The 16,077-nt window shown below is 41.7% G+C and overlaps 1 protein-coding gene across 1 annotated transcript; it reads left to right on the top strand.

Moving 5' to 3' along the window:
* Positions 1-654: 654 nt before the first annotated feature.
* LOC149247823 (uncharacterized) lies at positions 655-1,669 on the top strand. Its single transcript, XM_089445845.1, has 2 exons — positions 655-1,545; positions 1,655-1,669. Exons 1-2 carry the CDS (start codon positions 655-657, stop codon positions 1,667-1,669), a joined length of 906 nt encoding a protein of 301 aa, XP_089301971.1.
* The last annotated feature ends 14,408 nt before the right edge of the window (positions 1,670-16,077 follow it).

The following is a 16,077-nucleotide window of genomic DNA, read 5'->3' as shown; positions in this document are numbered from 1 at the left end:
TAAGGACCACCATTACTCGATGCGATCCAAATTCCGCATGCTAGGAAAGGATGCGGTTGGTTTTGGTTCTATCTCTTTCCCCTATCTCCCTAAACTCCCCCATGGGTGGCCCTCCAACCTCTCCAAGGCCAGGCATTACGCGGGAGATGAGATTGTTTATGGCAGACAAGCACTAATTCCCTAGGGTCCTAGAGATGAAGACACCCCATCCCCTCACCCTCCATGAAGATTCTGTCCTTCAACTGCAGAGGGTTGGCTAGCCCAAGGAAAAACTAGCCTTGAGATGCCTGCTTCATTCGGAACCTGTGGACATCATTTTCTTGCAAGAAACCCTTGGACCCGACTGCTCCATCTCCCCCCTCTTGGAATCTTGGCTCCCGTGTTGGACCTTCTTTTCACTGGATGCAATAGGCCGCTCGGGCAGTATATCAGTAGGGTTCTGCAATTGCTCCATAAGGATGCTCAATGTCTGGGGGGGTGGGATATCTAGGTGTCGATATCTTCTTGTCGACCCTGGAATCCAAATTAAGGCTTATTAACATTTATGGGCCTTGCCGAGACCGAGAGGTTTTCTGGCGTAACTTGCTCTCATCCTCTACCTTTTGAGAAGACTACATCATCCTCGGTGGTGACCTTAACTTCTCTATGGGATTCATGGAGTCTTGGGGACCTAATGCCTTGGCTGATCCCTTGTTGGTTTTCTTTGAAGACTTTCTGGACTCTCATAATCTGATAGACATCCCCTCGGCTAAGCTTCAGCCTACTTGGAGGAATAACAGAATTAGAGTGGCCAGCCTGGCCAGGCGATTGGATCGCTTCCTTATCAGAGAAGTCTTAGTCAATAGAGGTTATCAAATCAGGCAGTGGATAGGCTCGGGAGGAGTCTCTGATCATAGGCCTATCTATATGGAGCTGACAGGCACCGGTGAGAAGCCCAAAGCCCCCTTTAAATTCAACTCTACTTGGCTAAGGGACGCAGGCTACATAAAGGAAGTTAGTGATTATTGGAAGGCTCACCCGGTGGGTTCAGATGGGCTCATCGCTGAAGGTTTTTCCCGTAACTTGTATGAGCTGAAGAAGATTTCTATAGAATGGGCTAGGAGAAAAAAGGAGCGGGATGAGAAAGCACTCAAATCAACTGAGGAAGGAATTGCCAAAATGGAGGATTTGGAGGGGATTCTCACCTCACAGGATCAAAAGGATAAGCTGGCAGAACTACTCCACAAAAGGGCTCAGATATTGAAGGATAGGGAAGAATGTTGGAGGCTCTGCAGTCGAGCTATCTGGCTCAAAGAGGGCGATGTCAACACTAAGTTCTTTCACAGACATGCAAATGGGAGAAAGGCGATTAACACCATCTGGGAACTCAAGAAGGAGGATGGCACTACTATTAACACCTTCAGAGGGCTCGCTTCTTTAGCTACTGCACATTTCAAGAGGACATACAAGGAGCCTCCTCATGCCAATATGGGAGAGATCCTACGCATTGCACAGTTTTTTCCTAGATTCATGAACGAGGAAGTGGGACTGGAACTGTCCAAGGAAGTCAGCATGGGAGAACTTGAAGCAACTCTTAAATGGTTGAAAAAAGATAAGAGCCTTGGATCCGACGGTTGGACAGTTGAGTTCTACTCTAATTTTTTGGACATTTTAGGAGCTGATCTATTGAAATTAATTGAAGAATGCAGACAGAGAAGCAAGATGTGGAACAGCTTCAACTCCACTTTTAATGCCCTCATCCCCAAAGTGGACAAACCCAATTCCTTTGATGACTTTTGCCCCATCTCCCTTTGTAACTGCATCTATAATATCATTGCCAAAATCATAGCTAATTGCCTCAAGCCTGTTCTCTCTGCCCACATCTCCTCGGAGCAGTTTGCCTTCCTTCAGAATCGACAAATTCATGAAGTTGTCGGCACTGCACAGGAGCTTCTCCATTCTGTTCAAACCCAGAACCTGAAAGGAATGATCCTGAAAATAGACCTATCCAAAGCTTTTGACAGGGTCAACTGGCTCTACCTTCGTATGTTGCTGACCCACCTGGGATTCCCCTATTCCTTCATCAAATGGATTTTTTGTTGCATATCGAATGTATCCTTTAGTGTGCTGATAAATGGTTCTGCCTCCCCCTTTTTCCATGCAGAAAGAGGTCTGAGGCAAGGATGCCCCCTCTCACCACTCCTTTTCCTTCTCATCATGGAAGGTCTCAGTCGAATTATTGGAGAAGAATGCAGATTGGGGCATATAAGGGGAATCAAAATCACTGAATATTGTACTTTCACCCACTTGTTGTTTGTTGACGACGTACTGATCCTCCTTAATGGAGACGTTGGGGACACTATTTTTTTCTCCTGAGTCCTTAGTATCTTCCTTAAGTCCACGGGCATGGTCATAAATGAATCGAAATCCACTATTATTGCCACTGGCTGTTCACAACACGAGGTCCAATTTGCCCTCAGAATTGTAGTACAACTGGAAGAGGGACTCAAATATCTGGGGTACAGGCTCAAACCTTGTGGATATAAGATTGCAAATTGGACATGGCTAATATCAAAGGTAGAGAAGAGGCTCAATATCTGGTACCATAAATATTTATCTAGGGCAAGGAGGCTAGTACTCATCAAGGCAATATTAGAAGCCACTACGGTATATTGGATGACTCTAGCATGGATTCCTAGAGGTATTTTGTCACGCCTACAAAATCTGTGCTGTAGATTTCTGTGAAAAGGGAACCAACCAGGGAGAATATTTGCTTGGACGAGCTGGGACTCTCTAGATTTACCTAAGAGCTGGGGAGGATGGGACATCAAAAGGTTGGGACCCTTCTCACAAGCATTGGCTTCCAAGCTCGGGTGGCAACTGCTAAACAACGACAGCTTTTGGACAAAGGTTGCTGCATCTAAATACATACATCCAGTTAGCATCCTCGACTGGATCAAAAAAGATATCAAGCAGAATAATATTTCTATAATCTGGAAGGCGGTTATCAACTCAAAGGAGCTCATCCGCAGTGGATTAATATGGAGAATTAGATCCGGGGCTAAGATTCAGATAGGCACAGACCCTTGGGTGGGCTGCGGAAATGCTCATACTCTCTCCGATGGCCTGCGTGGACACCTGTAGGCCAATGGTATTACACATATCAATCAGATTTCAGATGGGGTTCATTCCACTATCTTACATCAAGCATGGAAATCTGCCACCACACTGAATATTCCTGGATGCTAGGTTCAGGAATGGAACAAATAAACAAATGCATTATCGGAAGCTCACATTAGGATTACTGACGAAGAGGACAAGCTTATATGGGCGCATGCTAAACATGGAACATACACCCCCAAGGAAGGCTAACTGGTACTGATGGAAAGGTACAAGCCACTGGATCTGGTTCCGTGGTGGAAACACCTATGGAAGCTGAAGGCACCCCCTCAGACAAAGTTGCTCATGTGGTCTATCCTTCACAACAAAGTCCCGACCGAGGCCAACTTGATGAAAATATCATATGCTGGGCCGTTCTGGTGCCATCTCTATAAAAGAAAAAATGAGGATACTGAACACCTCTTTCTTCACTGCCCACTCACTCAAGAGCTCTAGAACGGTTTCCTACTCTCTATCTCTTTTGACTTGAAATGGCAGGGTCTTCATCTATTGGATTCTTGGAATGTGGTACACCTGCAAATCTACTAAACTCAAAAATGTTCCACTTCTTATTAGCTGGGCCATCTGGATTGCTAGAAATCAAGCCATTTTTCTACATAGACCTCCACACTAGCCTTCTATCTCTTCAAGGATATTAGCTGATTATAACTCCATCCCTGATGAGGAGGAGCCTCTGAACCAAAGGAAAATTATCCCTGAACACATTGATCACTCCTACCCTTGGGCTTATTTTGACGGTTCAGCTCAGGAGAGGGGCTGCGAGGGTGGAGCTATACTACACTTATCTGATTCCCATGTTTTCAAAATACAAATGGGTCTGGGAAGGGGAACAAATAATTTTGCAGAACTGGTATCGGCAAAAAACATCATACTTTTTGCACTATCCAAAAACTGCCAAAAATTACAATTATTTGGAGATTCACAAATAATTTGTAACTGGTTGAATAAATCAGCACACTGCAATTCATACTCTTTACAACATATCTTGGATGAAGCACACCGACTCATAACTCATTTTGATATTTTCTCTTGTCGTCACATTTACAGGGAACGCAACACAGCCACCGACAACTTATCCAAGGAGGCGGCGCTCAGGGATGACTCTAGCTGGTTAATCATAGAGGAAAGTGACGGCAATTGTTATCAGTACTACCATAGGCCGTTCATAGAGCTGGAAACATGACAGCTCTACAGAAATGATTTTTTGTAATTTTGCAATTTTGTTTATTTTGAACAGCATGTTGACATTCATATGTATATACTCACTGCTTACATTTTATCAGTACATACAACTACAGGGCTCTCTGCGTAGAGCAGTATACATATTTATAGACTATCTCTATGTTTTCTCCAAAAGCCTTAATTGGCAAACACAGTTTTGACTGGGAAAGAAGGACAGGCTATGCCTGAATATTGTATATGCTATGCATCTGCAAAATGCAATTTCTTTATCAATAAAGAAAGTGCGACTTTTTCCACAGGGAAAAAAAAATAAAAAATAAAATTAATAAAATAATATCATTAAATATTATTTTTCAAAAACTAGCCGTTTAATATAGTCGTTACTTAATAATAGTTGTTTTTAATATATTAATAAATTAATATCATAATTTAAATATTATCGTTCAAATATAGTCATTACTTGGAAATTATGTCTCTACATTGTTCTCTATATTGCTCTCCATTTAAGTGTTTGCCATGGTTTGCCTCTTCATCTGGTCCTGATGATGAACCACACTTGTTGGTTCAAAACGCGTCGGCCAAAAATTTCTCATATGTGATTTCTACCAAAAGACTTTGCTTAATTCATTATGGATCGCAGAAGCTTGAATACATAAAATTATACTCTTGAAAACTCATACCAACAAAAATTAAAAACATAAAATCAACTCTAAATCCAAAAACATTATTACATGAATTTTTGTATTAATTGATTTTTTTAATAATTTACATTAAAAAATAATAAAATTAATGAAAAATGTAAATAATCAATTTAAATAATTATAACAAAAAATATCCCCGATGGGTGTGGCTGTAGAGGTTAATGAAATGCTAAGTGGGAGGGCAGTGGTATTGTCGCCTCCCAATGCTTTAAACATGTGGGACAGGGAAATCACTTGCCCTGTTGTGTAACTTGTTCTCCACCATAATGATTTGAATTTCGAGTGTGTGTGAGGAAGTTTTTGGTTAAGCGAGGTCCCAATTTGGTTATTTCTAGTGTTCAGAAATTGAACGATAAAAAAATTTCTAGGGAAAATAAGCAAGTCAATCTGTAAGTAAGAATATGGGGAAATTTGGTTTAGGAAGCTTCATTCCGCTAGCCTGAAGAAACACAAGCTCTGCAAGAAAGGTCCAGTTCCCCAAACTCGGCCTTCATCCTCACATATAGGCTTCTACGTTGGTGTTTCTATGACTGGTGGGGGTTTTCACAGTCATTTAGAAGCATTTGTTAACCTCCATATTCTATGGCTCCTATCCCCCCACTCCTTTTTTTCTAATTTGTTTACTCAAAGCATTAGTTCTTCCTGGTGGGAGGAAATTTTAGTTCCTTATTATGAAGTTACATTTGATCTAGATGTCATCTACTAGTGTTGGCCCTACCTCTCTTTAGTTAATAGGATGTGCACAAGCTCTGTTGGGATTTATTTTGTTTGGTTTAGTGTTGTGGGTGGAAATCCTCTATCTTCCTCGTGTTTTAGTATAGTCAGTGAAATCATGCCAAGACATTGAATGCATCCTTGACATGACACAAGTAAATGAGGGTCTATGGGATTCTCTAGAACCACCAAGTTAGACTCGTTGTTAGAAACCTTAAGCACTATTGAGGGGGGGTGAATCAGTAGTGTTTCTTATGTCACTTTTTACCTCTTTTATCTTTCTCTTCAAACCCTCATTGAATCACTTATTAGCAGCACAACACATAAACAGATCTTGTTGAGAAATGGAAACAAGAAATTATAGTTTAAACTTGTCCTTGAATTTAAATTGTGAATTAAAATCAATTTCTATTCTCATAGCAACTTGTAAATAGTTAATTAATTTTAATTAGCTTAGGAATTTCGAGTTGGAACTCTTTCTGAAGCCCTGTATATGTTCTCCCTAAATTTTAGGGGTCCAATATTAGTTTAAATTGAGTTGTAAATTAGATAACTCAGTTTATTGAGTTATGTTCAGTTAAATTAGTTCCAAATTGTTTGTGGAACTAATAGAGAGTTAACAATTAGTTGGTGCACTAGTGCATCCACAAGTGTCACTCTAGTTAACTGAAGATTCCCTCATCAGAAACTCATGCATATCGATTTTGAGAAAGACCCGGTTGAGACTAGAGTGCAGGGACAACGTATTATCAGTTGTATGATTTACCGAGTTGCATAGATCATGCATGCAATAAAAGAAGGACCTATGTTTGGATTGTGCAGTTTCCAAATAATGAATTCCCTTTAAATACAGGTTATTCATCCTAGGAATTATGCAAGATATTAGGGGCTTGGAGAGATGTTGAATAGGCTAAGGATTTGGCTTGAGCTACCTTGTAAGCTGAGAGAGTTGAGCATACTTGTGCGGAATTGTTCTAGTGAGAACAAGATTTCTATCTTCACTCATGTTTCTGATTTAATGTAATATAGATAGGTGGGGTTTTGAGTAGTGGCTTTCCCCAAGAAAACTTATTGCGTTACGTGCCATTTATTTGTCTTCTTCTTATTCATATTGTTTTCATTGATCTATTGGCTTCTGCTGGTTTAAAGTAGAAGTAGATTCTTGTCCTATGCTTTAGTAAATTGCATGAACATGTGAATCTATAGGATTTTCTACATGGTATTGGAGCTGAGAACAATACATTAGAGGATATTTTGAAGTTTTGAGTTTTAGGTTACAGGTGAAATTCGAATTTGAAATACATACTTCAGGATCGACTGATGGCGTTCTATGGTTTGTGGCTAGAATATGCCTTGGAAGGAAACTCAATTTTTATAGCCTCAAGGGACAGAATGGAGGTTGTGCTAGAAGATAATGGCTTGAACGAATTCATGATCAAGAAATTCCTAAGCCAGCAACATTCGATGCACAGAATTTGGCCAAATGGAAGAAGTGTGTGGCGAAGGCAAGGCAGATAATCCTTGAGGAAGTTTGAGACCACATTGTCTCAAGTCTCCATGGAAAGGAAACTTCGTATGCTATGTGGAAGACATTGACGAAATTGTATCAAAAAAATAGTGACCAAAGGAAATTGGCACGGAAGGACAAACTTTGAAAAATCAACATGGAGAAAGGCGAAATGATTCCAAAATACTTGACGAAGTTCACTCAGTGTCATGATGAATTTGAAAGTGTTGGAATCACAGTTGCCGAGGATGATATGGTGAGTCTTTCTCTTCTAGGACTCCCAAAGGGTTGGCATATTTATCAGGACTCTGTCAATGTTCAGGAGAAGCTTCCAAATTGGGAACAGATATGGTCAGATTTGATGCAGTAGGAGAACAGGAGGAACACCAGGGATGGCTCTTCATCAAAGATTGATGATGAAGAGAAATGTTTCTTAGCGATTAAGGCAAAGAAGGGGAAAGGGAAAGCTTCCCATTCCAAATCGGATTCTTCTCATGGAGGTAAGAAGAAAGACATGATGAAAGTTAAGTGCTTTCATTGTCAGGAGTTGGGCCATTCTACTACAAATTGTCCACTCAAGAAGTGAAGCTTTGGCCTCTCACTTCGAATTGTACTTTTACTTCATTGCATGCATGGTGTCATCAATGATGGGAAGTGTATGGTACTTTGATAGTGGAGCTTCATTCCACATGGCTAGAAACAAAGAGTTATTTAGTGACCTAGAGGAGGAGAAACATATCTAGATGCATATCGAGATGGGTAATGACAGGAAGTATAGTGTTACTGGATTGGGCACGATTACTTTTGAGAGGGAGCATGGGGCTCCAATCACCTTGAAGAACGTTATGTATGTGCCCAAGCTGAAGTAGAACTTGGTATCCATTTCCATGCTTGAGGATAGAGGCTATGATGTGATCTTCTCGAAAGGAAAGGCATTCCTTCAATATATAACCACGGGTCAAGTAAAGAAGATAGGGATTTGGGTGAATAATATCTATAAGTTGGAGGTAGAGGATTGTGCTTCTTTGAGCATGAAAGAAGAGTTGGTGCAAAGCCGATATGTTGGCAAGTTGTGGCACAGGTGAATGGGCCACTTGCATCATGGGGCTTTGAAGATAGTACATCATATCTCCACCGGTTTGCCCAAAGGTACAATATAGAAAGTTGATACATGAAAGGGGTGTACTTTGGGTAAATACACCTAGTCTTCCTTTCACAATAGAGACAGTCAAGGAGAGGGTATTCTAGAGTGATTCCATTCAAATGTGTGTGGACCATTCTCGACAGCATCCACAGCCAATTACGGTTATTATGTTATATTTGTTGATGACTTTTCTCAAAAATGTTGGATATTTTTCATGTAGAAAAAGGATCAAACCTTCAAAAAGTTTTGTGAATTTAAAGCATTGGTAGAGAAAGAGTTTGGCAAGAAGGTTAAAGCTCTATGGAGTGATAATGGTGGTGGGTATGTCTCAAACAAGTTTAAGAACTTTTGTGCAACAGAAGGGATTAAACGGGAGTTTACGGCAACCCATAACCCTCAGCAGAATGGGGTGGCCAAGAGGAAGAACAGAAGCATAGTAGGGGTAGTGTGGGTGATGCTGCATGATCAGGGCATATCACTACACTTGTGGGTTGAGGCATGCAACACAACGGTTTATGTTTAGAACCGTAGCCCACATAGGATACTTGAGATGAAGACACCAGAGAAGGCTTATTCCAGTAAGAGGCCAGGTGTTGGTCACTTCAGTATTTTTGGGTCATCGGTATATTTCCATGTGACCAAATATGCATGAAAAAAGCTTGAGCGGACAACAGATTTGGGGATATTTGTGGGGTACATTGATACACCTCACAACTATCGGGTGTACTTGTTGACCCGCAAGATGACAGTGGTTCGCAGGGATGTCAGATTCGATGAGGAGAAGGCCATGCGAGTTTCCATTGAGAGGGAGCTTGAGATTCATGTGGATGAGAAGCTTGAGCTTCATGTGGATGAGGATCTTTTAGCTCCTAAGGTTGAGGAGCCTCAGATTGATGTGGAGCATCCACATGCAAAGGATCTGGGAGTGGAGACATCCACTCAAGCAGAGTCTTCCAGAGAGGGAAGAAAGCACACCAGAGATGCTGATAGATTGTTGGATGATGCACAGGAGAATGTGGGAGCACCCTCTTCTTAGCACAGGCAGAGGAGGTCACCTGAGAGGTACACTGGATACATGGCTCTTATGGGTGGATGTGTTGTGACATAGCCATCTTCCTTTGAGGAAGCAGTGCATCAACCGGTTTGGGTTGATGCCATGGTGGAGTAGTATGACTCCATAGTTCGTAACAGTGTTTGGGATGTTGTCCTGAGACCAGAGGAAAATTTAGTGGTGAGCTCTCATTGGATTTACAAGGTAAAGCAAGCTACAAATGGTAATGTGGAGAAGCATACGGCTAGATTTGTGGCCCATGGCTTTTCACAGGTAGAGAGGATTAACTATGATGAGACCTTTTCTCCTATTGTAAGGTACTCGTCGATCAAATTTATATTGGCACTATTAGCACATATGGGTTGGAAGATACATCATATGGATGTAAAGATAACCTTCCTTAATCGCATGATTGAGGAAGAGGTGTACATAGAGCAACCTAAAGGTTTTGAGACCTTCAACCATGAGTCGCATGTGTACCGGCTCAAGAGAGCATTGTATGGGCTGAAGCAAGCACCCTGTGCTTAGTAAACCAGTATAGATAGCTACTTCATTGGGTTGGGTTTCACGAAGAGTGAAGCGGATGCAAACCCGTACCACATAGTGGTGGAAGGTAAGTTGTTGATCATTGTACTTTATGTTGATGATCTCATACTGACAGGTGATGATCAGCTGATCAAATATTGCAAGGAGGACCTTGTAAGAGAGTTTGATATGAAGGACATGGGGCTCATGCATTACTTTCTTGGCATGGAGGTATGGTAGGGAGATGGGGATTTGTTTGTGTCTCAGGGCAAGTATGCCAACGAGATACTCAAGAGATTCCACATGGAGAGCAACAAACCCATGGAGACTCCTCTAGCAAGTAACTGGAGGAAGGAGGATGCTACTTCAGGGGAAGTAGTGGAAGCTACTGTTTACAGGCAGCTTGTGGGTTCACTCATGTACTTGGTGAACACACAGCCGGATGTGTGCTATGTTGTTAATCATCTTAGTCAAGAGATGGTTAGGCCTACCAAGCTATATTGGAAGGCGAAAAAGCATGTGTTGAGATACCTCAGGGGCACTTATCGGTATGGATTATCTTACAGATGGATAGAGGGAGTGAAGCTTCAAGGTTTCACTGACATAGATTGGGCAAGGAGTCCATCCGACCAGAAGTGCAGATCAAGAGGGATCTTCAGTATTGGGTCAGCGACTGTTTCTTGGTACAGCAGGAAATAGAGATCGGTAGAGGAAAAGTATATGGCTATGATTCAGGTAGCATGTGAGTCCATATGGATGAGGAAGATCTTGGTTGGTTTGTTTGTTCATCAGATGGATCCAACTGTGATTTACTGCGATAATCATAGTTGTATCAAACTCTTTGAAAATCCAGTTTTTCATGATCAGTCCAAGCATATTGATATTCGATATCATCATCTCAGAGATTGTGTATTGAGGCAGATTATGTTATTAGAGTATGTTCCCATGGAGGAGAAAGATGCTGACATTTTGACAAAGGCATTGTCAAGATGTAAATTCGAGTTTCACAAAGACGGGATCAAAGTAGTTGATAATCCCTTTCTTGTTGAGAGGGAGTGTTGAGAAATGGCAACAAGAAATTCTAATTTAAATTTGTCCTTGAATTTAAACTATGAATTAAAATTGAATTATATTCTCATAGCAACTTGTAAATAGTTAATTAAGTTTAATTAACTTAATTAGCTTAGGAATTTCAAGTTGGAAGTCTTTATGAAATCATGTATATGTTCTCCCTAAATTTTAGGGGTCCAGTATGAGTTTAAATTGAGTTGTAAATATGATAACTCAGTTTACTGAGTTATGTTTAGTTAAATTAGTTCCAAACTGTTTGTGGAACTAATAGATAGTCAATAGTTAGTTGATGCACTAGTGCATCCACAAGTGTCACTCTAGTTAACTGAATATTCCCCCATCAGAAACTCATGCATATCAATTATGAGAAAGACCTAGTTGGTACTAGACTGCAAGGACAGTGTAATATCAGTTATACAATTTACTAAGTTGCATAGATCATGCATGCAATCAAAGAAGGAATAATGTTTGGATTGCGTAGTTTTGGAAGTATGAATTCCCTTAAAATATGGGCTATTCATCCTAGGAATTACACAAGAGATTAGGGGCTTGGAGAACTGTTGAATAGGCTAAGGATTTGGCTTGAGATATCTTGTGAGCTAAGAGAATTGAGCATACTTCTGCGTAATTATTCTAGTGAGAAAAAGCTTTGTATCTTCACTCATACTTCTAATTTAATGTAATACAGATAGGCGGGGTTTTAACTAGTGGATTTCCCCAAGAAAACTTATTGTGTTATGTGTCATTGATTTGTCTTCCTCTTGTTCATATTTTTTTCTATTAGAATTTCTAAGTTTAACCCGTTAGAAATTCTTCCTGTACTATCTTATTTATTTCTTCCTACTTGTTCAATTAATTAACAAGTTATTTACCATGTAAATACTGAAAATAAATACAAGTACAGTATCAACTCATACAGATCATCAACTGAAAGTAAAAAATCACACACGTGACACCATTGTTTTTAGACTAATGTCCCAAGAAAAACCCAATGTGGGAAAACTGGTGCAGCTATTCAAAGGGTTTTATTATTATGCAGTTTTAGAATACAACCAAGGTGCCAGAAATGGCTCACCCAACAGAGAATGCCCTCGGTAGTAGTACCTCTCAGTCGAAGACAGATATTCTATCTAAATTACCGGATGAACGATCCCACAGCAACAATGCAGCTTCTGCTACTCTGCATCACTCTGATAGGGACTGCGTCACCCTATCTAACTCTCCAGCTCTCAGTCTGTCCCACAAAATTCTCCCAGCGCTACCTCTAAGCCCTGCGTCAGCCTCTCTAGGATCTATGTCAGCTTATGGAGCCTCTGCATCAACCCCTAGACCCTTTGCATCTCACACATTGGCCTTCTCTGGCTCTGCATAGCTCCTGGCTGCCTCTGTGTAGCCTCTAGCTAGCTTTGCGTTAACCTCTCACGGCTCTGTGTTGATCCTCTTGGTACTAACTTTGCCTCTTTGTTATGTATTCACTGCCCCTCAGCTGTAGATCAGATCACTCAATTGATTTCCTCAGCAAACCCTGCCCCAGAAAATCGAATTCTTGATCTCTCTTAGTGTGTTCTCCAACTAACCCTCAAGCCTCCTCTTATACTTTTCTCGTTTTTCCATCAACAGCCAATATTAAATCTCTAATCAATGACTAATATTAGATTTGGATTGATCCATGAATTTTGGAACATTCTAACCCAGTTTTATATTAATACCCATTAATATTTTATTTTTCCTAAGTTTAGACTTTGGAACTCCATTAAAAATATTAATTATTTTAATATCTCCCAAACAAATTAGAATCTGCCCAAACCATTTCTGGGTCTTGGAGATTTCATGTGCTTTAGCCTCTCCACCAATTTTCATTGCTAGAGAACATCCAATGCTACCCCAAATCAACACTCTCTCGTAGCAAGGACTATGCTTTAGTAATACTCCACGCTGAGTATTGTCGTGATTATCCAGCACCGGTCTCTGTGCTGATTCTAGGCCTCCCTACCCAACATCCTCTGCACTGTTGCATCCTATACTGTTGCCCATGGCCCTACCACTGCCACTGTTGCATCCGTACAACAACTCCCTCTGCATCTGTGTTGTTGCTGGTCCATATACCTAGCACTGCACCTGCACTACATCCCCTTCTCCTCATGCTGCATCGTGCTACCCATAGCATTGCCACTGCTAACTGCTGCACTACAACCCAGTTACTAAGAAGGAAGTACGTGATCCACCCAACTCTGACATCCCTATCAGTCTAGAGACACTCCCAATGCTGAAGCTCCCTCTGTTGCTAACAAGTTCTCCCTCTACTGACCTTTGCGTTGCTGCAACAACTTTATGCATCTCGCACTGTTGCACACCTCTCTAAGCCATCCTGCACTAGAGAAACACTCCCATGCCTCTCGCACTGTTGTAGCCTACTAGCCTCGCGCTGTCCCAGGAATCCTACACTATAGCACTCTCTGCCACTCCATCCGCATCTGTCTCTACTGACATCTGCTAGTCCTGCTACTCCTCTTCGAGGCTCCCCTCATCACTTGTAGTCCATCTGACTACAAGAGGTTGGGTACCTCAAGGATCCTGCCCCTCATCACTTCTAGTCCATCTGACTACATCTCGATGTCTCCCCACTTCTTCTCAAGTGGCACATGAGCACTCATGGCACAATATTCATTGGTCTCAACTTCTTTCTCCACCCTTGTTGGCATTGCCTTGGTCTCAGAAGCCTCTCCCTTGCTCTTCTTCCTAGGACACCAATTCACATAATGACCCAGTTCGCCACAATGGAAGCACTTGACCTTGGAGAGGTCCTTCTTCTTCATCTTTTCCTGCTTTCCTGTAGATGTGAGAGCCACATATTCTTCTTCCTCCTTATTGATTCTGACCCCTTTTCTGCTACCTCCCGCCTTGGTCACCCGTCTGATCTATTCTTGACGAAGAGCCGCCCACAGTTCCTCCCAATCTGGAAGGCTCAACCTGCCCAGTATGTTATGGACAAATACCTCCCAATCCTCTGAGACTACATTCAATGCGGTCCTCACCATCAATTCCTGATCTGGCATGGCCCCTATGGAAGTTAGCTGATCATGGATCTCCTTCAATCCACTGAGGAAGACATCTATCTGCTCTCCCTTCTGCATCTGGCATGACCGCAGCTAATTTTCAAGTAACATCTTCCTCTTCATGGAAGTGTGTTGGTATAATTTCTTTAGGGTTTCCCACATCTCATTTGTCATTTCCTTCTCAGAAATATGCGGCACCACATGATCCTTAACCCCATCAAGGATGATGAACTTTACCCTGGCCATTGCCTCCTCATACTTCTCATTTTCAGCTGGTTCAATTGGGATCGCTATCATTTTCAAAGTGAAGTGCTTGATGCGATACCTGTCTAGAATGGACAAGATCCTGGCCTTCCAAACTACGAAGTTGGAATCTCCATCCAGTCTATCCTGATCTCTCAACCCATTCACTGCCATCTTGCTACTCTTCTTCTGACTCCTCTGAGTCTCTTTACTTCCCTCCTGGAAGTCCTCAGTTCGACTCCCTCTGAGTCTTGATTTCCTTTCTAGAAATCCCTCCTCCCTGGTCTTTCCCTATTAGGTATTGTTCTGACCATAGTACCCCACCAGCTTCACTCCGCAAGTTATGTGCAACCTCCTATACCCCAGCAACTTAAAGGACTGAGCCTCTAGGCTCTGCGCAATCCCAGCACCGCAAAATCTGTAGCTCCTCGCCACAACATCAATCCTTCCTGACTGAGAAAGATGACCAGGCACTATGTAGGTCATGCCTTCTCCTCTCTGCCTCTGTGCTGATCCTCCTCCTAGCTCGAACTGATGACGCAAACCCTCCACGTCACCCCTTCCTTGCTGCTTTCTGCTAGGAACAACTTCTGTCACTCAAGACAATTGTTTCTATTGCTACTGCTCTGCTCAGCTGATGCCTTCAGTTATCCTGTGATCTGCAGCCATGCTCTGATACCACGTTGGAATTTCTAAGTTTAACCCGTTAGAAATTCATCTTGTACTATCTGATTTATTTCTTCCTACTTGTTCAATTACTTAACAAGTTATTTACCATGTAAATACTGAAAATAAATACAAGTACAGTATCAACTCATACAGATCATCAACTGAAAGTAAACAAGCACACACGTGACACCATTACTTTTGTACTAATGTCCCCAGAAAAACCCAATGCGGGAAAACCGGTGCAGCTATTCAGAGGGTTTTATTATTATACAGTTTTAGAGTACAACCTGGTTGCCAAAAATGGCTCACCCAATAGAGAATTCCCTTAGCAGTAGTACCTCTTAGTCAGAGATAGATATTCCAGCTAAATTACAGGATGAAGGATCCCACAACAAAAATGCAGCTTCTGTTGCTCTGCATCACTCTGATAGGGACTGCATCACCCTATCCAGCTCTCCAGCTCTCAGTCTATCCCACAAAATTCTCCCAGCGTTGCCTCTAGGCCCTATGTCAGCCTCTTTGGGCTTTTCGTCAGCTTTTGGAGCCTCTGCGTTAGCCCCTAGACCCTCTATGTCTCACACGCTCACCCTCCTTGGCTCTACATAGCTCTTGGCTACCTCTGTGTGGCCGATGGCTGCCTCTGCATAGCCTTTAGCTGGCTCTGCATCAACCTGTCACGGCTCTGCGTTGATCCTCTTGGTACTAACTCTGCCTCTCTGCTATGTATTCACTGCCCCTCAGCTGCAGCTCAGATCACTCACTCGATTTCCTCAGCAAACCCTGCCCCAGAAAATAGAATTCTTGATCTCTCTTGGTGTGTTCTCCAACTAACCCTCAAGCCTCCTCTTATACTTTTCTTGTTGGTCCATCAACGGTCGAGATTAAATCTCTAATCAATGGCTAAGATTAGATTTGACTTGATCCATGACTTTTGAAAAATTCTAACCCAGTTTTATATTAATACCCATTAATATTTTATTTTTCCTAAGTTTAGACTTAGGAACTCCATTAAAAATATTAATTATTTTAATATCTCCCAAACTGGTTAGAATCTG

This window comes from Pinus tabuliformis, chromosome 7 (assembly GCF_031772625.1).
Source record: "Pinus tabuliformis cultivar Carrire ecotype Pingquan chromosome 7, CPIR1, whole genome shotgun sequence".
Taxonomy (NCBI): Eukaryota; Viridiplantae; Streptophyta; class Pinopsida; order Pinales; family Pinaceae; genus Pinus; species Pinus tabuliformis.
This window is presented reverse-complemented; position numbering and strand designations above follow the sequence as displayed.